Here is a 27,900-nt window from a genome sequence, read left to right on the forward strand (position 1 = left end):
AGGGTGCTGATAAATGCAGCGTCTCCCTCCTCCATCCCTGAGAGAGAGATTGATGATGGCTTCTGCCTCCGGGGTCACCATGGGGCGCGGGAAGGCTCAGCCATGCAGAAGTTCTGATAGCATTAGAAAGCTCAAAGAAAATCCTTTGGAGAGGAATAAAGGCTTGAGGTCACCTGAAGGTCAGCACCGGAGGGGAGCCCAGTCACTCTTTTGGCAAAGGCCTGGCAAGCCAGAAGAGGTTGGGCACAGTGCCAGTCTCGGGACCCAAAGAACTCAAGCCCCAGCTCTGGCTTTTCTGGCTCCGTAGCTCTGATCCGAGACACCCCCCCCCCATCACATGGAGGGGTCACAGCAACGTTGTAGTATAGGAGGTTTCCTTCTCAATGTATAGTAGACATGACATCTGGGGGAAAAAATAACCCAAGATAAATGTGAGAAGGAGCTGCCAGGCCAGAGAGGGGGTCAACAGGCTGAGCTTCTGCTTCCTGAGCCATCCCTGGCACCACCTGGGACCCCATGCACCGCTGGGAGCCACCCCTGTGTACTGCCAGGTATGACTGGCTGCCCTCCCCAAAAAAATAGGATCTGGGCTGGAGCAGTGGCACAGCGGGTAGGTCACTTGCCCTGCACAGGGCTGACCTGGCACACCATACGACCCTCAGGGCCTGGCAGAAGTGATCCCTGAGCGCTGAGCCCTGAGCACAGCCAGGTGTGGTCCTCAAACCAAACCACGCCCCAGGAAGCATCTAGGGTAGGTCCCTGCCCACCCATTCCCTTTCCTCCTTGGAAATAGGAACAAGCTCCATGTCCCGTGATGACGCAGTGCATCACCCTGGGCACCACACAGAATTGTGGGAGGTGGAAGGTGAGAGGGTAAGCACTGCCCCGAGGAGAGGCCTTGCACCTCGGCGCTGAGAATGCAGCGTGGTGGGCAGCCGGTTGTGGGAGAAGAAGCCCCAGAGCCTACCCCTGAGCCCGCAGCCATGCTCTCTTGGCAGAAGGGAGAGCTCCAGACCCCCAGAACTCCGGGACACAGGACAGGGATAGTGAGCAGTGAGGGCTCGAGTCCTGCTGTGTAGGGCCCTGAGACAGGGAGTTTGCAGAACCGAGAGTTCTGTGCACCCCTGGGAGAGTTGGGGCTCAGTGCTGCTGCACCCCGGGGTCTAGGCAGCCCTGTGGGCTTGGGGGGCAAGGGTGACATGCACAGGGTCTCATCTCCCCTTCTCAGTGCTGCTGCACGGACGTCTTCACCAGTGCCCTCTGCCCTGTCCTGGCTGCAGAGACCAACACAGTCCGGGTCCCCTTCTCGGGGGCCCCATCGGGCCACTCCAGCAGGGTTCAGGGGACCATGCAATGCTGGGAAATGAAATCTAGGGCCTCGGCATGTCTAACTCCAGCCCTTTGAGCCATCTCCCCAGCCCCCTAAGGGCCCCTTCTTAAGGAGTTTCCCCATCCTGGGATGGGAGCCGTGAGCAGCAGCCGGCCATCCCCAGATGCTTAGAGCAGGAGCAGAACTGAGAGGAGAGTCCACTAAGGGCAAAGGGTTAGCCGAGCATGGGGTATTCTAGAAGGTAGCCCCATCCCAGGGATGGTCACAGGCTGCGTGCCAGGGCCCAACTCCCATCCACTTGGGTCTGAGGATAGGTTTCCCCCAGAAGCTACAAGCTTCGGGTTTTGTGTCCCTCTTGAAGGGCACAAAAGGTCCCCCCAGTTTGGCCCAGAAATGAACACAGGTTGAATGAACAAACCTCCTTGCCAAGGACACTTGCAGTCAAGGAACTAGTGGGGGCAGATGATGCCTTGGTTGCGGGGGGCTTACCATCCTGCCCTGGTTCAGCAAATGAAGCCCATCAGGCTCCAGGGCAGGGGTGGATACAGGACCCCTGCCGCCCCAGCCCTGTGGGGAGGACTCTTGTCCCCACTGCTGAGTGAGGAAATCAGGCCCAGAGGCATCACCGCCCACCCTGTTCTCCAGCTCAAAGGTGAAGGGCAGAAGCACTCTGATTCTACCACGACCGAGCTGCAGGAGGGGTGCAGGAGGGCAGGGGGTGAGCCTGAGCGAGTCTCAGTGTTCTCTGCCTATCAAGAGTCCGGGCTCCAGGCTCCCCTGGCCCCTGCCCCTGCATTTGCCGTCCCCTCCACAGCACACCTCCATTGCATCTGGCCATCTCTGGTGCTCCTCTCTCTACCTGGTATGCGCCGATTTTGCTTGTTTGGGGCCTCCCCAGCAAAGCTGGCAGCTGCCAGAGCCATACCTGTCAGCACCAGGGGGGGCATGTGCCAGGGATGGAACCGTGACCCTGAGCATGCCAGGCAGGCGCCCGGCCCCCTGAGCCATCTCTGTCCCTGGAATGCATTTTTGCCACTGTTTCCATACCTGGTGAGTTCCCCGCCTGTCCTCCCGCCCAGCTCCACAGTGACCTCCAGGGCCAGATGGATAACGCTGGTCCCAAGGCTCTTGCCGAACCCAGTTCTTTTTTTTTTTTTTGCTTTTTGGGTCACACTTGGTGTTGCACAGGGGTCACTCTGCACTCAGGAATTACTCCTGGCGGTGCTCAGGGGACCATATGAGATGCTGGGAATTGAACCCAGGTCAGCCACGTGCAAGGCAAACGCCCTAACCGCTGTGCTGTCGCTCCAGCCTCGAGTTCTTTCTTTAGAGTCCCCACAGCACCCATTTTTGTGTGTGTGTTGTTTTTAGATCACACCCACTGTGCTCAGGGGTCACTCCTGGTTGTAGGGTGGCAACCAAGGGGAATCACATGTGGTGCCAGGGATCAAACCTGGGTGAACCGCATGCAAGGCCAGCACCCTACTTGCTGTAACACTGGGCCAGAGGCTCTTTCAAGATGTTAGGACTTGTATGGTCCAGGCCCAGGTCCTAATGCAGCCACCTGGCTGGAGATTGTAGCTCTAGCCCAGGTGTGGTAAGCAGACTCTCTAAAGCCAACGCAAAATCCAGCAGCTGCCGGCAGAGGCCCCACTGGTGACGGACTCCTGGCACCTCACAGGCCGATGGGAACAGCCCGTAACCGTGCTGCTGCCTCGCCCAGAGCCCAGTCATTCCGGTGCCATCCGCAGGATGGTCACCAGACCCGCGGATTAGCTGGATTATTTTTCATCTTATTTACATTGCTTTGGTCGACGTAATCAGAAACCAGAGGCTTGTAGAACACTTTTTTTTTATTATTTTTAAATTTTATTTTCATAAAGTTGTTCACAATAGTTGATTACATTCAACATTTTTTTTCTATTTTATTATTTTTTTTTGTTTATTTATTTTTTTATTTTATCACCATGTGGAAAGTTACAGAGTTCTCAGGTTTATGTCTCAGTTATACCGTATTCAAACACCATCCCTTCACCAGTGCTCATATTCCACCACCAAAATCCCCGGTATACCCCCCGCCCCCCACCCCAACTGTATAACTGATGAATTTCACTTCATTTTCTCTTCACCTTGATTACGTTCCATATTTCAACACAAAACTCACTATTGTTGTGGGAGTTATATCCCCAAACAAGATAACCCTGCTAAGGAAGCATTTGATAATTAGTTTTCCATTAAAAGATTGTATGTTTTCAGGTTTTAGAAAAGGTCGCGCGGTCGCGCGGCTCGGATGTGTCTCAGTCCCGAATCCCGGAGCCGTGTTAGTTGCTGCTCAGTGTCGCCAGGGCTCCATCTGGAGAAGGTGTGCTGGCGGCACCTCCTCCTTCTGGCTCCCCAGTGTTGTTGGCCCCAATTCGGGTCCGGAGCATTTTCCGGGCCTTGTTGTTCACCAGAATGCCTGCCGCTTCTCTGTTGATTGTGGCAAGATGGCGCCGAGGGGGGTCGAGGGCGTGACTTCCGGTTGTAGAACACTTTTTATTTCCAATATGTGATACATCATAGAAAATTCCCAAATGTGCAGAGCAGTCTGTCTCTTCCCCTCTGGCACACGTCTTCTCCCACTATCCTCCAACAGACGAATGTTTCCTGGTGCCTTTGTGGAAGCTGATGCGCGTGTCTTCGCCCGAGCACAGGGTCACGCACACCACACCCCACTGTAAAGCTTGCTTTGGTTGGTTGGCCTTGGCTTGGGGCAAGCCAGTGAGGTAGGCGGGGGGAGTCAGTCCTGGTGTGCGGGGGCCTGTCAGGGCTCCAACACGCCAAGTACACGCTCTTGCCTTGGAGCCACCTCCCTGGCCCAAGTGAGCTTTTTACTTTATATAACTCAGAGGATTTTCCAAATCGTGACATAAAGAGCCTTTTCTTTTCTTTTTATTTTTCTTTTAGCTTTTTTGGGTCACACCCAGTGATGCTCAGGGGTTACTCCTGACTCATGCATTCAGGAATTACTCCTGGCAGTGCTCAGGGGATCATATGGGATGCCGGGAATCGAACCCAGGTCAGCTGTATGCCGGGCAAACGCCCTACCCGCTGTACTATCTTTCTGGCTCCCTTTTCTTTCTTTACTTTTTTTTTTTTTTTTTTTTGCCGAGGGGCACACCCAGTGGTGTGCAGGACTGACTTCAGGTTCCAGGCTCTGGGGTCACTTCTGATGGAGTGTAGTGGTGGCAGGAAGAACGGGACAGGACTGTATCATGCAAGGCACGAGCACCAACTTGTGGATGGCTCTGGCCCAAGAGCCACCTCCTTAGGTCTAGGGCAGCAGTACTGCATCTCACCAAGTCAGAGGCTTGCATTCTGGACAGCACTGTGGAGTGGATGCCTGAGCTGCTAGGAGACTCATCTAACAGTGCCCTCCTTGTTTGGTGGGTTCAGCCCTCCTGCGTCACTGGTTAGTACCTTGTGACACCTTCTTACTTAATCCTGCCCACAGTTGCCCAGGACTTGGCGGGGGCCCATCAGAGCTGGTCTTCCAGGTGCTCACCGCCCACTCGGTCTGAGGCTGTGGAGAGGGTTTGGCTGAGCCCCGACGTTGGTAGTTTCCCCTTGAAGAAAATCTAGCATCTAGCACAGATGTCCAGGGCTAGACCACGCAGGCCCCAAGCGGCCTATCAGAGGGCTGCTGCCCTAATGCACGCCACTTCCGTCTGCTGAAGGAGAAGACCTAGAACTCTGATGAGCCTGGGGGATGTAGCTCACTGCCAGGGAGAGCTCGTGATCCTCACGTAGAACCCCCCGGGTTTGCTCTCTATGTGCACGTGCACGCACACACACACACACACGCGCGCGCGCACGTGGGTTGTGTGGGAAACAGACCGATGGCAAGCATGAGTGACAGATAGCTGCCCCGTCTGCAGCCTGGCACAGTGTCTGTGTGTCCCTCCTTCCATCACAGCTGGCTGTGCTGCAGGTGGAGAACCTGCCATTTCTCTGGCGACCCCACTTCCATTCTGTCACAGCCTGGGAGGGACTTGCCTCCTGTCACGTGCCCCCCTTCTCCACTTTCAAAGCCAGAGGAGTCCTTTCCCACTCCCTCGAGGGGCCTTGCTGCCCCTTCCCTGCCTGCATGCTGCCTTTGAGCCCTTGGCTTCCAGGGTCCCCTGCCTCCCGTCTCTACCCCCACTTGACCCATTGGAAAGTTGTTGGCCCGAGACTCTTGCCTTATGCCAGGGACTTTTCCAAAGCACATTTTGGCCTGGTATGTTGCATGTGCAGTTAACTTCAGGAGGCATGTGGTCTGGGGTGGGTGCTGGGGCTACAGCCCAGCTCTCTGCAGACTGCTGGGAAAGCGGAAGCTCCCCTTTTGGGGCCCTATAGACGGGGCGGGGCCAAGGGAGGGTGGGGGACATGTGCTGTGGTGCTGCCAGATGTAACTGATCCTTTTTAGAGACCTACCTATAGAGGGTCCGAGAAGGAGCATGGAAGATGACAGCCTTTGTCCACTCAAACTCACAGAGCAAGGGGGCAGGCGGGCTGGAATCTTAAACCACTGAGCTGGATCTCAAAGGACCTAGGGCGCCAGCTCCCACTTAGGTTGCTTGTCCCCTAGCTTCATGCACCACCCCCTCCCCAGGGGACTGGGTTCCTGGATCTCCCAATTCCCCAGACAGGGCCCTCCCACGCACGGGCACAAGACCCCTGAGAATGCATGGCCCAGCCCTTCTAGCTAACACCCGGCAGCAGGATGAGACCCCCTCCCCCAACAACACCCATCTTCCCGGGAGTGAATCTGGCTGCCCCAGGTTAGAAATCCATGGGGCTGGTCCGGGCTCTGAGGTCAGGGAGTCGCCAAGTTTCCTGGGAGAATGACTGGTGTGGTGCCAGGAGTCATGCAAGAAATCTGAGCCAGCCAGCCGTGTCCGGTAGTAACCTGTGCGCAGACGGGCCTGTAACCGCGCTGTGTCTTCTCTCTGCAGAAGCTGACGGGCCGCCTCTTGCTGGCCGTGGGAGGGGCCGTGCTTGGCTCCCTGCAGTTTGGCTACAACACCGGGGTCATCAATGCCCCCCAGAAGGTGAGTGCTCTTCCTTCCCTGGCGGGTCTACACCCGCACACACGCATCCTTTCTCTGGGGTGTTGGGTCATTGGTATCACCTCCCCAGCTGTGCCCCCAACCCCCCTGGCATTCTGGGGGCCCTGAATAGGTTGAAGACTTTTGACTTTGGTATCTAGGGGCTGCAGAAGTGGGCGGGAGGAGTGCCAGCACCCCAGGGTGGTTATCAGTCGTCTCTGCCAGCCTCCAGCCCACCCCACACAGATGGGTGAGAATCAGAGCAGTTTGTGGGTGGAGTGGCGCTGGGCTTTCATGGTTCTTTCGCTGGCAGCGGCTGCATGCCTGTCCTACAGGTGGGATGCGTGGTCACAGGCAGCCCCTTGTCACCAGGCCAGGGCGGAGCTGCACTCAGGCCTCCGTCCCCAACTTCCCTCCCCGCGCAGCCTCCCCCCAGAGCCTGCTTCCCGCTCCCCGCCTCCACACAGCTCTGTCCTCACTTGTTCACCTGAGCATCAGGACTGGGAGGGACCATGCCTCCACCTGCAGCCCAGCCTGCCTGAAGGAGAGGAGGGGAGATGAGAGGAGTGGAAGGAGAATGGAAGGGGAGGGACAGGAATAGGGACAGGCAGTGGAAAACTGTCCCTGCCTGTACCAGCTTTTGGCCTCCGTTGAAGAGGTTGAGCCTAGCTCGCCATTTCTTCCTCCCCTGGCCGATGGGATGACCTCTGGGCTCAGGGTCACCCAGGAGTGACAGGCAGAGGCCAGTCTCCTCTGTTTGCACCACCCCAGGCTGTCTTCCCCGGTCAGCCACCTTTTCCGTTAAGAACCTGTCCCTCAGAAAGATTGCACTCATCTGTGGAATATAGAACAACAGAGTAGGAGACTAACTCCCAAGAATGGTAGTATATAACACCAGGAGGTTGGCTCCATAGCTTGGAAGCTGGCCTCACACGCTGGGGGAAAGTCATCCCAGATACAGAAGGGAACACCAAGTAAAATGTGATTGCAGATCCCATGCAGGAAGGGAGATGCGCGATGAAAGTAGACTAGAGACTGAACACAATGGCCACTCAACACCCTTATTGCAAACCACAACACCCAAAAGGAGAGAGAACAAATTGGAATGCCCTGCCACAGAGGCGGGGTGGGGTGGGGGGGAATGGGATTGGGGGGATAGTAGGGATACTGGGTTCATTGGTGGTGGAGAATGGACACTGGTGGAGGGATGGGCTCCCGAACACTGCATGAGGGAAAAACAAGCACGAAAATATGTGAATCTGTAACTGTACCCTCACTGACTAATTACAAAATAAATTTTTAAAAAAATCACTAAAAAAAAAAAAAAAAAAAAAGAACCTGTCCCTTCCTGGGTGTGCAGGCTGAGTGGCCAGCCCATAAGCGTCTTGCAGACCGGTGAGACCAGAAAGTGGGTGTGATGGGCTCCGAAAGAGCAGGGGCTGGTTGGGGAGAGCTGGAGTGCTGGCCAGTGTCAGGAGTCGGCGCTGGGCCGCTTCCAGGTAAGCAGGAGGTGGCTGTGAGGGCCACGCCTGAAGCCAGGGAGCAGGTCAACAGGAAGGTTTGGCCTGCTCAGTGACGATGAGCCACAGCCGTGGAGATGACGGGATTCTTCCCCGTCCGTATGAAACGGCCACTGTGGGCCTGTGCCTGGAAGGGCCCCAAGTCCTGCTTTTGCTAAGTGCTCTGAGCAGCCCTTGCCAAGCTGTGCTGGTGGGTGGGGGCAGCGTTTCAGAAGGACAGTCCACATGGCTGTGGAGAGAGCGAGAGCGCGGGAGTTCCCCCTCACTGGAGGAAGGTCCAGCCCCTGGCACACAGCGGGTTTGCAGGCACTAGTGTGTGGGCACATACATGCGGCAGTGTGGGCTTGAGCAGGAAGACCACAGGGACGCACAGCAGAGGACCCAGAGGACAACAAGATCAAATTTGCTTTTTTTTTTTTTTTCTTTTTGGGTCACACCTGGCGATGCACAGGGGTTACTCCTGGCTCTGCACTCAGGAATCACTCCTGGCGGTGCTCAGGGGACCATATGGGATGCTGGGAATCAAACCCGTGTTGGCCACATGCAAGGCAAACACCCGCTGTGCTATCGCTCCAGCCCCTCGAATTTGCATTTTTGAGAAAATGGTGCAAGTGTGGCATTGTGGGAGGGACCTGAGAATAGGAGCCATGAGCTGTCACCAAACAAAAAGAAAATGAGGGGCGGGAGCCATAGTACAGCAGGTAGGGCGCGCGCCTTGCGCCTTGCGCACCTGGGTTCGATCCCCAGTATCCCATATGGTCCCCTGAGCACTGCCAGGAGTGATTCCTGAGTGCAGAGCCTTGAGTAACCCCTGTGCATCACCGGGTTTGACTCAAAAACAAAATGAAGAAACTGAGCAGGATTTGGTCACTGGTGCCGTGTGAGGACCAGCATGGAGTAGGGTTTCAGAAGTGCTTCCGGGGACCGAGAGGTAATACAGGGATCGAGGCACTTGCCTTGCACACAGCCATCCCCAGCTCTCCTGAGTACCACCAGGAATAATCCCTGGGCACAGAACCAGGAGTACGCCCTTAGCACTTCTGGGTGTGACCTCAAAACCCAAAGGATAAAATAGAATAGAAAATAAGGACTTCCAGATGCCAACTCAGATGTTCGGGTGGGGCCTGCAGAAGGTGTGCCGGGCCCATGGCACGTGCAGGAACTGAGGTTTGGTGACTCAGCTGGGTGTGCACCGGAAGCACTTGGACATTGGGATTTGTTTTGTGTGGGTGGGTGTGTGTGGGTGGGTGGTGTGGAGGAGGTCAGTTAGAGAAGAAGAGTGGTCACTGGTGGCCCAGCGGCCAGGGAAACCCAGAAGAGATCTGGGACAAGCCCCAGAGAACTTCCTCACTGACGAGTGGGACCTGGGTGGAGGAGAGTGCCCCCAAGCCAGGAGACCAGCACTTCACACCAGCAGGAGCAGGGTGCGAGCACCCGGGGGCCGCAGAGGGGGAAATGGAGAGGCAGTGCAGCCCTTTTGGCCTGGAGGGGGGGAGGGGGCCTGGTAGGTTTGTGTGGCGAACTGGGGTGGGGTCTTTTTCCTTCCCTTTTTTGGATTTTGGGCCACACCCAGTGGTATCAGATGGGGGCCAGGAGGACAACAGATACTTGAGCTTGATTCCCTTCCGCCCAGTGCTCAGGAGACCTAGAGTACTGAGGCTTGAGCCCAGGTCTCCTGTATACAGAGCTCCAGCCTGAGTGGCTCTCGGGTGGGGTGGCATTGCCACAGGTGCTTGCTTCTGGTCGGGCCGGAGGGTCGGAGCTGCTTCCAGCTGTAGTTATGGACTCATCCGGGGGTGAGGCGCTACAGTCCTGGGGCTCCCTGTCTAGGCAGAAATAGGCGAGAGGTGACAACTGCTGAAAGGCGGTGCCGAGCTTGTGCACAGCCCAGCGGGAGCAGTGCGGGCCTCTGGCCAGAAGAAGCCCCTTCAGCTCCCCTTTTCACCCTGCCTCAGGATGAAGTGAAGGCTCAGAGTGGGCATGATTGGGGGACGACTTGGGCCAAGACTCAGTAGAGCTTTTAGGGGGCATTGCTCTCATGCGGGCTTTCATCACAGACACTCCCCTCCCAGCCATGCATGGTTTCCTAGCCCAGAGCAGTGGACCCCAGGGAGAGGGGTACCCAGAGTAAGCACTCACAGGGCTGGGCATAGCCCAGCTACAGGCCCCGAGGCCCCCAAGGCACTGCTGCAGCCTGCACAGAATTCTGCCGGGCCCTGTAGCAGGGACACAGCCGTGGACACAGCAGGAGCCTCAGACTGTGAGCTCTGAGCCAGGCCCTGTCTGCCCTGAAGCCCAGAGGGCTGGGGCGGGGGCACCCGCTGGCAAAGCTGGAGCGTAATTAACCGAGGGGCTGTGGAAGCAGAGAGGGGTGGTGGGCGGGGCCGGGCCAGCTGGGAGCTGGAGCCAGGGCTCTGTGGGGCCTTGACAGGGACGCCCCCACCCCTGGAGGAGGGGCCGGGGCACAGCTTGTGCAAAGATGCTGCTGCCTTGGAGCGGCCCAAGCTGCAGCAGCGCCAGCTGCCGTGCCTGGCACCCGCCTGCATAGCGGAGGCGCACGGCCAGGAAGCTGCGCCGAGCTTGTCTGGCTGCTCCTCTGCCATAGGACCTACGGGTGCTGGGGAGATGGCGGGAGGGCCTGCGCCCCCTGCACTTGGCCTCAGGAACACTGCATGGTCCTGCGAGTACCACCAGCAACAGGAGACTCTGGGCATCCCCAAAAACAAAACAAAAAGGCAAAGCTTTTAATTGCTAGCCGCTTCCATGAAACGGGCCCCAAAGGGCTTCCTCCTGGAAGTGGTTAATTAATCTCATATTATTATCTTTAATGTTTACAAAGCACCACCCCATAAATTATAACCCCACAGGCGGGAGGAGCTACTCGAGGAAAGTGAGCTCACCTAGGAGCGCGAGGGGCCGGTCCCCACGCCCTTGCCCTTCCCACAGTGCGCCGGTGGTGTCATCGCTGACGACAGCCTCCTGGCTCCGTTCCGGGTCAGGCCCCCTCTCCCCAGGCTGGAGGAGGCTGGTGCCACCCCCGAGAGCACAGACATGAACTAGGGCGTCTCGACCCCCCGGCCGAGGCGTCCTGAGCCAGCAGGCGCTGCCCTCCGCAGAGCTGCCAGCAGAGCTGACGCAAGGCCATGTGGGAGCCCTGAGTGCCTGGCCCAGGGCCAGCGTGGGGCATGTCCGGGAATCAGGGGGTGTGGGCTGGTGGAGGGGCCCGAGTGTCCCCAGGCCTTCCTGTGTGACAAATGGGAAGCTGGGCTTGGAGAGGAGGCACGTCTGCCCGTGAGAACTGTCCGGGACAACCCCGGGGTGGGGGGCGGTGCCGAGAAGCGGGGACCGGACCTGTCTCGGACTGGGTCGTCTGGGCCTCTGGGCAGCTTCTGTGCTCTGCGCTTCCCCCCTCGGCCCGTCTTCACTCATGCAGACCTTCACAGCCGACAGCTGGATTCCTAGGCGCCAGCCTTGGTCTCAGAGATAGGAGTGCATCCAGTTCTTAGAAAAGGCCCTTAGGTCAACGAGGAGATGGGACAGCGGGTAAGGCGCTTGCCTCGTATGCGGCCAGTCTGGGTTCGATTCCCGACACAACAAGTGGTCCCTTGAGGAGGGATCCCAGAGCACAGAGCCAGGAATAAGTAAGCCTTGTGTGACCAAAAAGGAAACGGGGGCCAGAGAGGCTTAAGAAATAAACGCAGGGTACACAGTCCTTCCGTGGCAGGGGACCTTCCTTGGCTCTAGTCTGTGTCTCTGGCCATTGTGGAAGGAATGGCAGTTACACGGCAGTCACATGGCCCAGGAACCCTCTTTCCACACCTCCGCCCCCTGCCAGGCCGCTCCGTTCTGCCCAGCTGATTCAAGCTCAGTCATGTCCAGGCGTCTCAACAGTTTCCCACACGAGGTTGCACAACCTCCTCCCCGCGACACCCTGCCACAGCCACGGCTCTGCAGCCAGCTGCTGCTGCTGTTCCCTGGTTCCTGGCTCGGACACCAGGGACACAGAGGAGTCCGGCGGACCCCAGGAGGATGCGCACAGGGCCCAGTGGGAGCAGGGAGCTGGCAGGAGAAGGTGCTCACACCGAAAGCCTGGATTGCTCAACACCATCTACCTTTGGGGGCACGGCGGGGGGGGGGGGGACTGCCCTCTGCCTTGTAGGATGTGCGGCGTCCCCAGCCCCTGCTTACTAGATGCCCCTACTCACCAGGGTCTGAATGAGGGGGTCCAAACCTTCCCCCTGAAAACTGCTGGGCAGAGACGCGTCTCGAGAACCCCGATACGGGGGCCTGTACCTACACGGGGTAAAGGGATGGGGTGCTCAGACAGCAGGGGGTTACGAGCCTTGTGGTTGAAGGAGACCCTTTGTCCTCAAGATTCCAGGGGTACTGAGGGGCTCCGAGTCTGGGAGCAGGGAAGATCAGCCGAGAGAGGGGGTGCTTTCTGGCTGGTCTGTCCTCTGCTCTGGCTCGGGACCCAGCCTCTGTCTCCATTTGTTGCCTGGGCCTCTTCCCCCAGGGCCACGCAGGACACCACAACCCCCACCCCAACGTGGAGCCTCGGACTGAGGCTGAGGCTGAGCAGAGAGTCAGTGTGTGTGTGCGGGGGAGGCTCCTTCCTCTTCCTGATGAATCTCCAGGCTTAACTGTAGGAGAGAGGGGGGGCATGTGCTACAAAGCTTCCCCCTGCCCACCTTTAGGTTTTTGGGCCACCCCTAGTGGTGCTTAGCTCTTAGTCCTGGCTCTGCACTCAGGCATCACTCCTGGTGGGCTCAGGAGACTAACAGGACGCTGGGGATCCAACCTCGGCTGGCCGTGTGCTGTCCAGCACCCTGCCCTCCCCACTGTCGCTCTGGGCCCTACCCGAGCTTTTTAAACCAGGGTTCATCCGCCTGATGGGCCTCGTGACTGAGTGTGGGGGTCACTTTAAGTGTGTGGTTTCTGTGTGTAATGTATGTTGACACCCATGCAGGCTTGATCCACACAGCCTTTTCCAGACTCCGCCCCTACGATAGCACAGCCCTTAGGGCATTTGCCTTGCACGCAGCTGACCCGGGTTCGAATCCCAGCATCCCATATGGTCCCCTGAGCACCGCCAGGAGTAACTCCTGAGTGCAGAGCCAGGAGTAACCCCTGTGTATCACCAGGTGTGTCCCCCCCCCAAAAAAAAAACAGACTCCGCCCCTAAAAGCAGAGCCCTCGCTCGAGCCTGTTTCTGGGGCCTTCTACGTGGCTCATGAGCTAAGGGAGTCGATTTCATGTTTTTAAAGGCCTGGGGCAGTGGGGAGAAAGTGAAGCAGCAGAAACAAAGTGTGGTTGTTCCTGGCATTTTCCACCGAGGCTTTTACCTAAAGTCTTGCCCAGTCCTGTGTCCAGCATGTTCCCTGCTGATGGGACTCACTGCCCGCATGGTGAGCATCTCCCCCAGAGGTGCTCACCCTGCCTCGCCGCTGGTCTGTGGGCCCTGCTGCCTGCAGAGCCCTCCTGCCACTGAAAGCCCCCTGGGCCCAGCTTTGTCTCCCAGCCGCTCACGGCCAGGGAGCCCTGTCCCCCACTCATCAGCAGGCAACCCCCTCACTCCAAGGGCTAGGCCGCTGCCCAGACAAAGGCCATGCCCACTTCCTCTGTAGACAGCCAGACCCCAGTCACGGCAGTCACGTCAGTCACCCACAGCTCTCAGTAGGGGGAGGGTGGGGATTCCCCAGGGTGCGAGTGGCCCCGCCCCAGAAGTGGAGGGCTTTCTGCTGGAAAGCAGCCAGTCAGGAGGTGGCAAGAGAGGAAAGACGGCTGCTTCCCCACGCCGGTGCAGGGGTGCCCAGCGGCTGTCTTACTCCCTGTCCCCAGACCAGGGCCCTCCCGCCCAGCCCCCTGCACGCAGAGCTTGTTTGGGAGCATTTCAGCTGTGACTCCCGCACGAGGGGCTGGGGGCGGGGGGAGCGGAAGGAGTAGGGAAGCAGGTCCAGGTAAGCCCCAGAACAGGTGCTGTGTGGGTAGGGAGGACAGATGGTGAGGCCAAACCCACTCGCCCTGGTGGGGGGCCGGGCTTGCCTGAAGCCAATGGGGAGCTGGCTGGTGGGAAGAGGGTGAGACCCACTGACACTTTTAGTCTCCTCAGCACTGTTTGGCCTCGCAGGGAACCAGCTTGCTCTGGGGGTGTTCCTTAGGCCAGGAGCCAGCAGGCCCGTCTCTCCCCAGGGCGCCCGGCCACTGTGGGTGGAGGGTGAAGGGGGTCACCCTCGAACTTGCCCCTGTGAGAGTGGGTCTGGGCTGAGGGCCAGCTTTGAAGCCCCCTGGGTTATGGGGAGAGGACGCTGCCCCCCACTCCTGTGTCAGGGCTGGGTAAGAGGCACAAAGCTGCTTCCAGACATTTCCCGGGCCCCCGGGAGGCAGGAGCCCCTCAGCACAGCTTCACGGGGAGTGGGTAGGGCCGGGGAGGGGGACATGCTCCTGGGGCTCAGCGAAGGGGACGATCACCTCTCAGACATGGTCTGAGGGCCAGAGGGACCTGGAGCCCAGGGGCTCACTCTGGAGGAGGGTTGGTTCCTCTGACGGGAGTTGCCACCCGCTATGGGGGGTGGGGTGGGGGCAGATCACTTAGCTGCTTGGACCTCCTCAAAGAGAGCAACAAACACACACCCCCACCCTGAATAGTTAGGCTCCACAACTGAGCTCCCCTGGGCGGCCAGCTCTGGCGGCACACGGACTTGCTCCGCCCTCTGTGCGCACCACTCAGCCAGAGCCCACCTGCTGGAAAGGGTGCCACGGGGCCTCAACCCCGGGCGTCAGATAAAGGGACACCCTGGAAATGAGGGGGCGAGGATCTTTCAAAGCCAGCCAGGACCATCCGTGGGGCGCATCCCAGATGAGTCTGTTGACTCTGGGCTAGAGTGAGGGACGGGGGAGCACCCCACCCTAGGTGCAGGAGTGAGGGATGAGGAAGTATACCCGGGCGCAGGAGTGAGGGGCGGGGGAGCACCAACACGGGCAGCAGAGTCCCTCACCCAGGACAGCCCGTTCTCGCAGCCTGATAAATGGAGCATCACTGTCCCCAGCCCAGCCTCCTCCGGCTCGCGCTCATCCCTTGAAGAACACAAGCACTCTGTGTTTTGTTCAGGTCAGCCCGGCCTTCTCCCCGCCCCTGGCTGGAGTGTGGCTGCCAGGGGGCGTGCCTGAGGCCCGCTCTTCACTGGCTACTCCCCCAATAACAGCGCAGCTCCTGGAGCCACCCTGGGCCCTGCTCGGGCCCCTGCCCTCCGGGGGGGTGGGGGGGACAGCCTTCCCAGGACAGCTGCGAACTGGCTCTCGGGGCTTCTGGTGGGCTACCTGCGGGGGCCGGAGCAGAGGCTGGCTGCACCCCGGCAGGCAGGGGCCTGCTGCACTTTGCATTGGGGGGTGCAGGTTTGGTCCACTGTGCCCCCACTTCAGCCCCCGGATTGTGGTGGGGAGGGTCTCTGCGATGGGACCAGACGCCAGGAGAGGCCTTTGCGAGGGCCTCATGCGCTCCTGCACCCCGTGCGGCTGCAGTGCTGCAGGGGGGGCCGTCAAGGTATTTGTACTGGAGTCACATCTGAAAGTGATAGCAGCCGCCCCTTGGGAACATTCTGGCTGCCTCCCCCTATCTCCATCCTAAACCCTTGGGGCAACCCTCTGGGGTGCCAGGGTCTCCAGATCAGGGTCAGATTGCAGCAGGGTGGGGAAAAGTGTGACCAGAGGCCAGGGACCTAGTGCAGCTGTGGTGCGAAACTTCTCAGCCCACTGGGCATTCTTGGGGATGCAGCGCCTCAGCTTCCCCTTGGGGGACCCACGGCCTTCTTTCTTAGCTCCCTGGGAGGGCCCCCCCGCAGGCCTGCAGGGAGGTGCCGGGTACCCTTGGAGTTGAATCTGGGCTGTGAGGATCGAGAGGCTTGCTCTGTTAGCATTTGAGGTGCGTGTGTGCTGCTTACAGGTGCGCAGGGTGAGCGCCCTCACGCACAGCCGCACAGCCGGAGCTGCCCACCTTCCACATACCTGGGAGGCGGCCAGGCTGGCCTGCAGGGAGGCAGGGCTAGTGGGCTGGCCCTGCTCCGACAGGTGTTTCCAGTTCCTGGAACTACTTCCTTGTCCTCCCCTCCCTGCGCCTCCCTGCTGGGCCCCTGGGAAAAGGGAGGAAGTCTTGGGACCTCCACCAGGCGCAGGGCCTGGGGGACAGGAAGTAGCTCTGTGAGTCCCCGTGGGTCCAGTCCCCCCGCCCCAGGCCCCAAGTGCAGTCAGGGAGCCTGTCCAGCTGCATTTCCTCCCTGGTGTGGACATGGGGTGTTGGTGCTGGCAGGAGCAGGGGGCCGGGAGAAGGGAAGGGGCCTTCTCAGGACCTGTCCGCTCTCCCTGTCCCCCCCGACCACCAGCCGCCCTGACAGGCCCTGCGAGGCATCCGGAGCCATGTGTCGGGGTGGGAGAGGAGCCCGGCCCTTTCTCCCCCAGCACACAGGCTGCAGGATGGGTGGGGGTCGGCCCATGCCCCTCTGCCAACCAGCCTGGGGTTGGGGTCTGCCCGCGCATCCCCACCCATGGCTTCTCCCCACACAGGTGATCGAGGAGTTCTACAACCAGACGTGGATCCACCGCTATGAGGAGAGCATCTCCCCCACCACGCTCACCACACTCTGGTCACTCTCCGTGGCCATCTTTTCTGTCGGCGGCATGATCGGCTCCTTCTCTGTGGGTCTCTTTGTCAACCGCTTTGGCCGGTGAGCAGAAGCGGGGTGTGACTATGTCTCGAGTGGTGTGGGGGGGCCTCTTCCCACCCGGGCTGGTCAGGACCTTGGACCCAGCCCCAGGGAGCCATCCCTGAGGCCTGCCTGACCTCTGACTCCCTCCCCCAGACGAAACTCCATGCTGATGATGAACTTGCTGGCCTTCGTGTCTGCGGTGCTTATGGGCTTCTCCAAACTGGGCAAGTCCTTTGAGATGCTGATCCTGGGCCGCTTCATTATCGGCGTGTACTGTGGCCTCACGACGGGCTTCGTGCCCATGTACGTGGGGGAAGTGTCCCCCACGGCCCTGCGGGGGGCCCTGGGCACCCTGCACCAGCTGGGCATTGTCGTCGGCATCCTCATCGCTCAGGTGAGTGGCGGGGCAGGGAGCAGGACGCAGCCCGTCAGACGAGCCCCTGCAGGCCCGTCTCCTTCCCGACCAGACACTCGGGGGCCTGGTGGTCACTCACCCCTGCCCTCTGCCCTCGGCAGGTGTTCGGGCTGGACTCCATAATGGGCAACGAGGAGCTGTGGCCGCTGCTGCTCAGCATCATCTTCATCCCGGCCCTGCTGCAGTGCATCCTGCTGCCCTTCTGCCCCGAGAGCCCCCGCTTCCTGCTCATCAACCGCAACGAGGAGAACCGCGCCAAGAGCGGTACGCTCGGGCCCTGCCCTCCTCCTCCTCCCCGCTGCCCCGGGCTTCCTCCCGCCCTCTGAGCCACCCCCCCACCCCGCTCGCCCCTGCCAGTGCTGAAGAAGCTGCGCGGGACAGCGGACGTCACCCAGGACCTGCAGGAGATGAAGGAGGAGAGTCGGCAGATGATGCGGGAGAAGAAGGTCACCATCCTGGAGCTGTTCCGCTCGGCCGCCTACCGCCAGCCCATCCTCATCGCCATGGTGCTGCAGCTGTCCCAGCAGCTGTCCGGTATCAACGCGGTACGTGCTCCCTCCTCACCCCTCCCCCAGCCCCCCGCCACAGAGCCCTTGGGTAAAGAGCATGCTCTGGTCCCCAACTTGAAGCTCATCCCTGCCAGGGGAGGAACCTGCCCGCACGCCCGGGGACAGAAGCCCGGGAAGTGCCCGTGTCTCGCCTGACCCCAATCATGCCTCTGCCCCCCTAGGTGTTCTATTACTCCACGAGCATCTTCGAGAAGGCAGGAGTGGCGCAGCCGGTGTATGCCACCATCGGTTCCGGCGTGGTCAACACCGCCTTCACTGTCGTGTCGGTGAGTGTGTGTCCCTGCCCACGGCTCGGGACCTCGTGACCTGACCAGCCACCCTCGTCGCCTGCCCCATGAGCATGAGCTCATTTCAGGCACAGCTTGTCAAGTCCATGGCTCAGCCCCAAACAGCTGATGAGGCTGAGGCTGGAGAGGGGCAGCGGCTCCCCCCAAGGTCATAGCCGGGATGCTCAGCTGTCGGGCTTGGGGGCCAGCCCTCTCCCCCTCACTCTGAGTGAGGCATCTGCCCCGAGCTCTGTGCAAGTGGGTTGACAGGGGGAGTGGAACGGAAGGCCACTGACGCGCTCTCTGCCCACCCACAGCTGTTTGTAGTGGAACGGGCCGGCCGGCGGACCCTGCACCTCATCGGCCTGGCTGGCATGGCAGGCTGTGCTGTGCTCATGACCATCGCACTGGCCCTGCTGGTGAGTCACTGCACATGGGGAGTGTGGGGCCCCATGGCGGGGGGGCGGGACAGGACGGGCAGAGGACCTTTCTCAGCTCCAGCTGGGGGCTGCTCTTTCCTTTCTTGGACCCCTGGCCTGGGCTTGACATTGGACACGCACCCACTCCTGTTGCCCGCTCCTAAAGAATGCGGCAGCGTGCTAACTTCACAGCTGATCCCAGGCACAGCGCGTCTGCTGGTTGCCAAGAGATTCAGCAAAGGAGTGATCAGCTGACCTGGATCTGTAAACGGAAGCCCTAACGTCTTCTACGTAGCTTTCTCGGAGGATTATATATAGAAGCACATGCCTGGGGCCTGTTCTGTGCTGGCCCCTGTGACAGCCCTGCTGACACCCACCCCCAGGAATGTTCCTTCTCGGCTTCCCTGCCAGGCAGCAGGCAGCCTGTGCGGCAGCCAGAACCAGGGGACCATAGGGACCTCTCGGAGCACCACCCACGTGCACACACATGACCATTCCCAGAGGGTGGCCTCCTGCTCCCTGCCGCTTTAAGTCGTTTCAGATGAAGAAACAAGCCCCAAGGCAAGCTCCTAGGTCTCTGGACAAATCCAGTGCCACGTTCCAAGAGCCAGGCCTGTTCCCTTCCCGCCCAGAGCTCTCAGTCCTGCCCTTGGCTACCTCTGGCTTCTGCTTCCTTTTGAGGACCCTTCTCAGCCCAACCTAACCATCCCCCCCACCTCTCATCAACAGGAGCAGTTGCCCTGGATGTCCTACGTGAGCATCGTGGCCATCTTTGGCTTCGTGGCCTTCTTTGAAGTGGGTCCTGGTCCCATCCCGTGGTTCATTGTGGCCGAGCTCTTCAGCCAGGGCCCTCGCCCAGCTGCCATTGCCGTGGCTGGCTTCTCCAACTGGACCTCAAATTTCATCGTGGGCATGTGCTTCCAGTATGTCGAGGTGAGGACAGCCTTCACTCCAGACATGGCATTTCTCACCTGCATGCAGGACCCTTTTGTGCTGTGTGGTTTGCTCTCGCAGCTGCTCTCCATGGAACTGTGCTCAGGAGGAAACCGAGACTCAGAATCCCCCGACCTCAACTCCAGGGTTCTCTCCTTAGTTTTGGATTTCTCCTATTTTGCTGTTTAACTGAGGACCTATGTGGGGAGGGGCGGGCAGAGCCATAATACAGCAGGCGGGGCGCTTGCCTTGCACATGGTTGGCCCAGGTTTGATTCTCCGCACCACAGATGCTCCCCCCAGCAATACCAGGAGTGATCCCTGAGGGAAGAAGCAGGAATAAGCCCTGAACACTGCCAGGTGTGGCCCCCAAACCAAATATAAATAAGTGGGGACAAGCACCACCAGGAGAAATTTCTGAGTGCAGAGCCAGGGGTAACTTAACTACCCCTGAGCATCATTGGTGTGACTCAAAAAGAAAAAAATATAAGTTAGTGGGCAGCAGAGCACTAACTCCCAGCTCTATAGGCAGAGGGAACCTTATTGTCTTCCCAGCCAACACACCGGACTGTAGGTAGGTGGTTCCCTTTTTCAGATCAAAGTCCCAGAGGTAAAATGCCTCATCTAAGGTCCTACATCCAAGAGAGACTATCAGGACTTGAAACAGTGTTTCTTTGTGTCTTGCAGCAACTTTGTGGTCCATATGTCTTCATCATCTTCACCGTGCTCCTGGTTCTATTCTTCATCTTCACCTACTTCAAAGTTCCTGAGACTAAAGGCCGGACCTTTGACGAGATTGCTTCCGGCTTCCGGCAGGGTGGAGCCAACCAAAATGACAAGACACCAGAGGAGCTGTTCCACCCCCTGGGGGCTGATTCCCAAGTGTGAACTGCCCCCACCTGCAGCCCCGGCCTGCTCCCCGAAGCCTCCCAAGGATCTCTTGGAGCACAGGCAGCCGGAGAAGACTTCCAAGCTAGACTGATCTCAGCGGAGCCGGGCCTGGGGCTCCTCTCAGCCAGCAATGATTCCCAGAAGAATATTCGGGACTCTTAACAGCTCCAGGATTTTAACAAAAGCAAGACTGTTGCACATATCTATTTAGACAAGCAACAGGTTTTATAATTTTTTTTTATTACTGATTTTATTATTATTTTTTTATCAGCCAGAGTTTCCTGTACCCACACCTCGGCTTCACCCTGAGTGGCTCAGTACCTGAGGGTGGAGCCCAAGCCCTGCCTAGACACTTGCCTCCTGCTAATCTATAGGGCTGGACCTGTGACCAAGGACACACTAATCGAACTCCGAACTATGAGGCTGCTACCCTCATAGCCTTCACCTTCGATGAGGTAGCTGTGGCCACTCCCTTCTCGGGTCTGCATCCCCTCCTAGGAGTCGGGGCAGTGTTAGGATTCGCCCATTCCCCGCTCTGCCTGCCCAGCCACTCAACGTTCATCTTTCCTTGCCTGAGACCAGTTGGGAGCACTGGAGTGCAGGGAGGAGAGGGAAAGGGTCGGGCTGGGCTGACAGGTTCTAGTCTCCTTTGCACTGAGGGCCAGACGATCACCGTGACAGGTGGGCCATGGGAGGCTGAGAGCTCACTGCTCAAGAAGATGCAGACACTCCTGCCTGCCCTGTATAGATGGAAGATATTTATATATATATATTTTTTGGTTGTCAATATTACATGCAGATACAAACACTAAGTTATACTATATCTGGACAGACCAACTTGTAAATACATCACCTTACTCCCTCTTGTCACTCACCAAAACATGTAAATGGCTGGTTTTTAGAAACATGGTTTTGCAATGCTTGTGGGTTGAGGGTAGGGAAAGAAGCGCCTGCTGGAGTGCTTTCACACTTTATGATTTGAGCTCCAGTCCCAGGCACCTGATCCACAGTCTCCATCACTCAAAAATCCTTCTGGCCCTCCTCTCCACTGCCAGGATGAAAATCTGAGTACCTTGGCATTCAAAGCATCCTATTTTCCATCATATAGGATCATCGGTGTTCAAACAACATGATGTTCTTTTGATGATGCTTAAGCCTGAATATGCATGTTTTGGGTTTTTTTGTTGTTGGGGTTTTTTTTTGGGGGGGGGGGGTTGCTTTTGTTTCTGTTGGCTTTTTGACTTGCTTTTTGGGCCATACCTGACAGTGCTCAGGGGACCATATGGGATGCCCAGAGATTGAACCTGGGTCAGCTGCGTGTAAGGCAAACGCCCTACCCGCTTTACTATTACTCCAGCACTGAATATGCATTACTTTGTGAGACATGTCTGTGCCTTGGACAGGATCAAAGAGGTTATGTCGCTAGTCTCACAGCAAATATGCTAAAATCCCTTGTTTTTAAGAGTTTTGTTTTTGGGTTGGGGGGGCGCCCATACCTAGAGGTGCTTAGGGGATATTTCTGACTGCCCAAGGCTTATTCCAGGCAGTGCTTGGCAGACCATATGTGATGCAAGGGATCCAACCAGGGTCTGCTGCATGCAAGGCAAGTGCCTTAACCCCTGTACTATCTCTCCAGCCCCAAATCCTTGCTTTTAACAATGATACTACCCAATCCCTACCCCCATCTCCCAGCCCACCCACATAAAAGCAAAATAAACCACCACTCCATGAGCCCAATAAAGTGTCCTGTGCGTTCTCCCATTTATTCTCTTGAAACCCCCCCTCCGGTTCTAGTTTATGTGCTACAGACTCCTAAACTTCTGCAGCTGTGAATATAAAGTGTAGATCATTCTTTCCTTCTATCAATCTACCCTCATGCCTCTCACCAGTCTCCATCTCACATACACAAAAAGCGCATTTCGTTCACTTTGAGTCTTCTGTGTGAAAATCAGAGCCTGGTGTGCCAAGGACACTAAGAACATAGTGAAATAAAGCACCAAGGATGTGTTAGGGACTCAGATGATAGAAGTGGGGGAGGGGGCTGCCTGTTGAAGCCACAAAGTGACTTCCAGCTGGCAAACTAATACCTTGTCAAAAGGTTATGAGGAGAGAACAAGTACTTAGTAAAGGAAATGTCTATGTGCATTAATGGGGGCCACACCCCAGTTATGCCCAGGACTTAACCCTGGCTCTGTTCTGGGTCACTCCTTGGCTAAACTCTGGGGACCATATTGGTGCCAGGGATTGGACGTGCAAGACAAGCGCCCTGCCCGCTGTCCTCTTCCAGGGCTGGTAAAAGGAAACCTTAACGTCCGGCTCACAAGTGGGGGCGCTGAGATTCAGAAAACAGATGCGCGCAGCCTGAGCTTGGGCGAGCTGACTTGGAGTCAACTGAGAGGGTGGAAGGGATCCGAGAAAGCCTGGTCAAATGTGCAACCTTTAATGGGAAGAAGCCGGGTGCACAGGGGCGGTACGATGAAGAGTACAACGGGGCCCGGTTCCCACGGGTGCCCTCGGGCCCCCTTACAATTGCTAAGGCGGGCCGGGGAGCCAGCACAGGGTTAAGGGTTTGTTTGTTTTTGCTTTTTGGGTTACACCCGGCGATGCACAGGGGACACTCCTGGCTCTGCACTCAGGCAAGGCAAACGCCCTACCCGCTGTGCTATCGCTCCAGCCCCAAAAGGGTTAAGGTTCTTGCAAGAGGTCTACCCGGTTCGATCCGTGGCACTGCACTGGTTTCCCCGAGCCCCGCCTGGGGTGGTTCCTGAGCTTAGAGCGGGGAGTTAGCGCTGACAGCGCCGCGCATACGCTCGCCCACCCTAGTCCTCCCGGCTGTCATCCCACCCAGTGGTAAAGAGTCGAGGACGCAAAGCGGCAGGGGCGCTCCGGCTCCCTCCGCGGCGCTGCGCAGGCGCCGAGCCCGGCCCCGCCTAGCCCTGGCCCACAATGCTCCGGGACACGCGGCTTCCGGTCCCCTGACACCTTTTCTCTAAAGAGCGCGGTGGGCCGCGGCTGGAGATGCGGCCGGCGCGACCGTCCGTCATGCCCCGCGCATCGCCCGGCCTGGCTGGGCGGTCGCACGCCCAAGCGATTGGTCAGCCTCCTTTACCCCACCTTCGGGGAGGCGGAGCTACGGCGAGGGTTGCACCAATCGGCCGCGCTGCTGGCTGGTGAGGGACGGCCCGGGCCTCCTATCGGGAGCTGTCTGCTGCGGGCAGCGGCCCTGGCACTGGCTCTTGGAGACAATGTGGGCACAGGTCTACGGAGCGGCAGCGGGGAGGGGCGGTGGCTGCCTCCTCCGCGCTGGTGTCCTGGGTAGTCGCTCCTCTGGAAGACATGCCGCACCTCTCTGGACGACGTGTCATTTGGTAGTTGCTCCCAGCGAGAGTTTTGTGAGATGCTTTATCTGAACTCAGGTTCACGCGTCTGCTATTGCCTCCCTGGAACCGGTCCTCATCAGGCCCTGCTGCCCGATCCTCAGCGTCCTGTTTTTTTTTTTTTTTTGCTTTTTGGGTCACACCCGGCGATGCACAGGGGTCACTCCTGGCTCTGCACTCAGGAATCACCCCTGGCGGTGCTCAGGGGACCATATGGGATGCTGGGATTCGAACCTGGGTCGGCCGCGTGCAAGGCAAACGCCCTACCCGCTGTGCTATCACTCCAGCGTCCTGTCTTTTGACCATCAATACGCACTCTACATTGTGCGGGAGTTGACCGTCCCCCCTCCAAGCTGGGGACGCCTCTGCTTAGTCACTCCTCTGTCTTCCTGTGACTGTGAACTGGTCAGGATTGCCCACTGAATGCATCAGAAGTTACACACTCAGGGTGAGAGAAGTTACACACTCTGGGTACAGCGAGTAAGGCATGTGCCGTGCACGCAGCCGACCTGGGGTTTGATCCCCACAGAGGAGCCCTGGAGCCCTGCCAGGAGGAATCTCTAAGCACGGAACCAGGAGTAAGCCCTGAGCAGCACCGGCTTTGCCACCACCCCACTTCCCCCACCAATACATTCATTCCTTTTTTTTTCTGTCAAAATTCTATTTCTTATATTTTGGTCCTTTTTTGAACCACACCCAGGGCCTATTCCTGGCTCTCCTCAGGGATCATGCCGGGTGGGGTTTGGGGTGCCTGGGATTGAACCCGGGTCTGTTGCGTGCAAGGCAAGCCCTATACCCGCTGTACTATCTCTTGTAGCCCCAGGATCCCATCAAGATTCGTATTGAATCACTGTGAATTATTACAAAGTTATTCATGATTAGGTTTCAGTTGTACAGTGTTCCAACACCAATTCCTTCACCAGTGTCCACTTTCCTCTAAGAATACTCCCGGTTTTACTCTCCCTCCAGCCTACCTCTATGGCAGGCATGTTTTCCTTTCACCATAGTCTTGGTGTTCCCTTCCCTGACCTGTCCCACCACCCGCACCCCACCCCAGTGGCAAGCTTCCTACCTAAGACCAGTTCTCATGCTCTTTCTGCTGCCTTTGGCCATTTTTTGTCCCCTTACTATGTCTCTTTATGTCCCGCATATGCGAGATCATTCTGTGTCTCCTCAAGAATTTTAAGTTTCCTAGAAAGCTGTGTCCTTTGCAATTGCAGGGCCGACTGCAGTTCCTGGGCATCGCTCCTGGGCTCCTGCAGCACCTCCTCACTGCTTCCAGCACTTTCCCCGCATTCTCCAACTGCAGCTTGAGTAGATCTTTTTTTCAAATGCACCTCTAGGGGCTGGAGAGATAGTACAGTGGGTAGGGTGCTTGCCCTTGCAGTAGGTCAGCCCAATCCCTGGCATCCGGTTCGGTCCTCCAAGTACCACCAGGTGTGATTCCTCAGTGCAGAGCCAATGCTTGCCCTTAGTATTGCTGAGTAAGCCCCCAACACACACACACACACAAAAAGACATGAACCTTAGTTAAAATTTTCCCTGAGAGCTGGGGAGTGAGTGAGCGGTCAGGTGCATGCCTTGTGTTCAAAGACCTAGACACTTGCCTTGCACACAGCTGACCTGGGTTTGATCCCCAGCACCCCATGTGGTCCCCAGCACTACCAGGACTGATCCCTGAGTGCAGTCAGGAGTAAGCCCTGAGCACCATTGCCCCCACCTAACCCTTCCCCCCCCAAAAAAAAAAAACACCCCTGGGGCTGGAGTGATAGCACAGCGGGTAGGGCGTTTGCCTTGCACGCAGCCGACCCGGGTTCGAATCCCAGCATCCCATAGCACCGCCAGGAGTGATTCTTGAGTGCAGAGCCATGAGTAGCCCCTATGCATCGCTGGGTGTGACCCAAAAAGCAAAAAAAAGACACAAAAAAAACCAAAAAACCACCCCTGGGATTTTTAAAAAACAACAGGCCACAGAGATAGGACAGAGGATACTTCCCTTGCACCCCCAGACTCAGGTTCAGTCCTTGACACTGTATTTGGTGTTCTGAGTCCTAAGCACCCCTGGGTGTGCTCCACCCCCCACCAGAAAAAAAAAATGAAAAAAACTTCACAGTTTTCACCTCCTCTTTTTCCCACCAAGTTTTACTGCTTTTGAGCCCCAGGAATTGGAGTGGGAAGTTGCTAGCGAGGACCAGAACTGAAGAGCAGGAGTCAGTTCCCTGGAACACTGCTACCAACTAGTGGCTGCTGGGTAAACATTTAAGACTAGGCTGGTTTCAACCTCCAACTCTCAGGGGGTTAGCAAGAATCATGTTGGAAAAAGCTCTTTACTGGTATTATTACAACAAAGCCATCTGGTGATCCTGTATCCAACCTCAGCATGATCTTCCTAAACCTGTCTGAGCAGGTTCTGTATAGCTTAATTCCTTCTCCCACCCCGAATTTCACTGTTTGGTGGAAAAACTTATATTCCCTGAACCAGAGAGATAATCCAGTGGCTAAGGCACTTGCCTTGCATAGATCTTGCCAAACTGGTAAGATCCCCAATACTATATTTTGTCCCCCAAGCACCGCCAAGTGTGATCCTTGAGTGCAGAGTACAGCCAGGTGTGGCCCCAAAAACAAAAAGATTCAAAAAATAGAACGTTGGGCGCTGGAGCAATAGCACAGCAGGTAGGGTGTTTGTCTTGCACGCGGCTGACCCGGGTTCGATTCCCAGCATCCCATATGGTCCCCTGAGCGCCGCCAGGGGTGATTCCTGAGTGCATGAGCCAAGAGTAACCCCTGTGCATTGCCAGGTGTGACCCAAAAACAAAACAAACAAACAAAAAAATACAACTTTGGCATTCTGATCCTTACCTCCAACAACTTAAGATCCAGCTGAGTGGAGATCACAGCACACTCCCACTGAAGAAAATGATACCAATTTACAGTAACCCCCTCCCCCCAAAAAAAATCTGTAAAAGTTCATACAAACAGCCGCAGGGGTGGCTCAGTGGCAAAAACACCCACCCATCTTGCCAGCGTGAAGCTTTGTTTTCTAGCCCTGGTATCCACACATGCTGAGTGTGGTCTGGCAGTTGCTATTTGGACCGCCCTCCCTGCCTCCCTCCCTCACACACACACACCCTACCCCAACACAGCCATAAGACAGTGCGCAATCTCCAGCACATCACGGCCATTTGTGTACCACAACTAAAATACACAACCTTAGTTGTGAAAATGTTTGAGCACCACACCCAGGAGAGGGAGCAGGTGTGCAAACACAACTAAAAGTATGAGAACTTGCAGCCACAAGTGTGAGCACAACAGATGTAGCAGTCCTGGCAAACAACACAAGAACAATGGGACGGGAAGCAGGAGGTGGGGGGGTCCATTGTGAATATATATGTATTATATATGCTAATAAACATTCAAAAAATAAAATCAAAAATGTACTATGATGCAACAATCTGTCTGAAGTAAACTTAGAATTCTGTTTCGATACCTCCTCCGGAAATCATGTGAGAAACATAGTTTAAACACAGGCCAAGACCTGGGGAACGAGGGGCCGGAGCGATACTACAGCAGGTAGTGCACTTGCATGTGTGAGGCCCACTGCGGTTCAATCCCCAACATCCCATATGGTCTCCCAAGCACTTCCAGGACTAAATCCTGATTCCAGAGCCAGGAGTAAGCCTGAGCACCACTGGGTGTGGCCCCCAAACAAACAAAAATCATAACTTTAGCGATGGATATTAAATAGGCATTGTGATCATCATTTACATATATATATCAAATCATTATGTTGTGTATATGAAGCTAATATTATATATGCTTAAAAACACGTGACAGGGACCAGTGTGATAGTACAGTGGTTAGGGGGCTTGCCTGGCATGTGTCGCCCCAGGTTCAGTATGGGTACAACAGATGGTTCCCTGATTCCCACCAGAAGTAATCCCTGGAGCACAGAGTCATGAGTAAGCACTGAGCACCAACAGATGTGCCCCCCCAAAACAAAATAAGTCAAAAAGTTCAATTGGTCTGCGGCTAATTAAGCCAAGTAGACTGCCGTCCCTCTGGGACTCTGCAGCGGCTGCGGACAGCAGCCTCCCTGGCAGTGCTGTGGACTGTTCTTTGTAGAGATTACCAGAAGGGACCTTGGACACAGCCCTTTATGGCGGACATCCACAGTATCTGTATCTGTCATCACGCTGGCCCCAACCTCAGGCTCCAAAAGCTACTCAGGGTGTCTTTGGAAATCTCTGGGGCACAGTGAAGTGTTCACATTAGCCAAGTCATCACGTCCAACCGCATCAAGCTGCAGAGCAAAGAATGTGACTGAGGCTCAAGGATGCCAGATCTAGTTCAAGATTCCTGGCCACCAGATTCACATATCAGAGAAATGGAGCTTTACTAAGTTAAGAGTAG

The 27,900-nt window shown here is 57.1% G+C and overlaps 1 protein-coding gene, 1 long non-coding RNA gene and 1 pseudogene across 2 annotated transcripts in view; 2 read left to right on the plus strand and 1 right to left on the minus strand.

Moving 5' to 3' along the window:
- SLC2A1 (solute carrier family 2 member 1) overlaps positions 1–20,389 on the plus strand; it is a 28,937-nt gene extending 8,548 nt beyond the window's left edge. The window contains exons 2-10 of the mRNA XM_055138967.1: positions 6,307–6,402; positions 16,479–16,639; positions 16,775–17,015; positions 17,138–17,300; positions 17,394–17,581; positions 17,767–17,871; positions 18,189–18,290; positions 19,020–19,223; positions 19,910–20,389. Of these exons, the coding sequence (XP_054994942.1) occupies positions 6,307–6,402; positions 16,479–16,639; positions 16,775–17,015; positions 17,138–17,300; positions 17,394–17,581; positions 17,767–17,871; positions 18,189–18,290; positions 19,020–19,223; positions 19,910–20,110 (1,461 nt within the window). The 3' untranslated portion in view covers positions 20,111–20,389. The remainder of the gene's footprint in view (positions 1–6,306; positions 6,403–16,478; positions 16,640–16,774; positions 17,016–17,137; positions 17,301–17,393; positions 17,582–17,766; positions 17,872–18,188; positions 18,291–19,019; positions 19,224–19,909) is intronic.
- A 1,202-nt stretch (positions 20,390–21,591) lies between these two features.
- Positions 21,592–25,238, minus strand: LOC129404892 (uncharacterized). Its single transcript, XR_008630233.1, has 2 exons — positions 23,773–25,238; positions 21,592–23,589 (listed from the first exon to the last, which is right to left on the minus strand). It is a non-coding gene; the product is annotated as an uncharacterized LOC129404892 (long non-coding RNA).
- Positions 25,239–27,513: 2,275 nt separating this feature from the next.
- LOC129405352 (small nucleolar RNA SNORA70) lies at positions 27,514–27,642 on the plus strand (annotated as a pseudogene).
- The last annotated feature ends 258 nt before the right edge of the window (positions 27,643–27,900 follow it).

The sequence above is a fragment of the Sorex araneus genome, chromosome 5, assembly GCF_027595985.1.
Source record: "Sorex araneus isolate mSorAra2 chromosome 5, mSorAra2.pri, whole genome shotgun sequence".
NCBI lineage: Eukaryota > Metazoa > Chordata > Mammalia > Eulipotyphla > Soricidae > Sorex > Sorex araneus.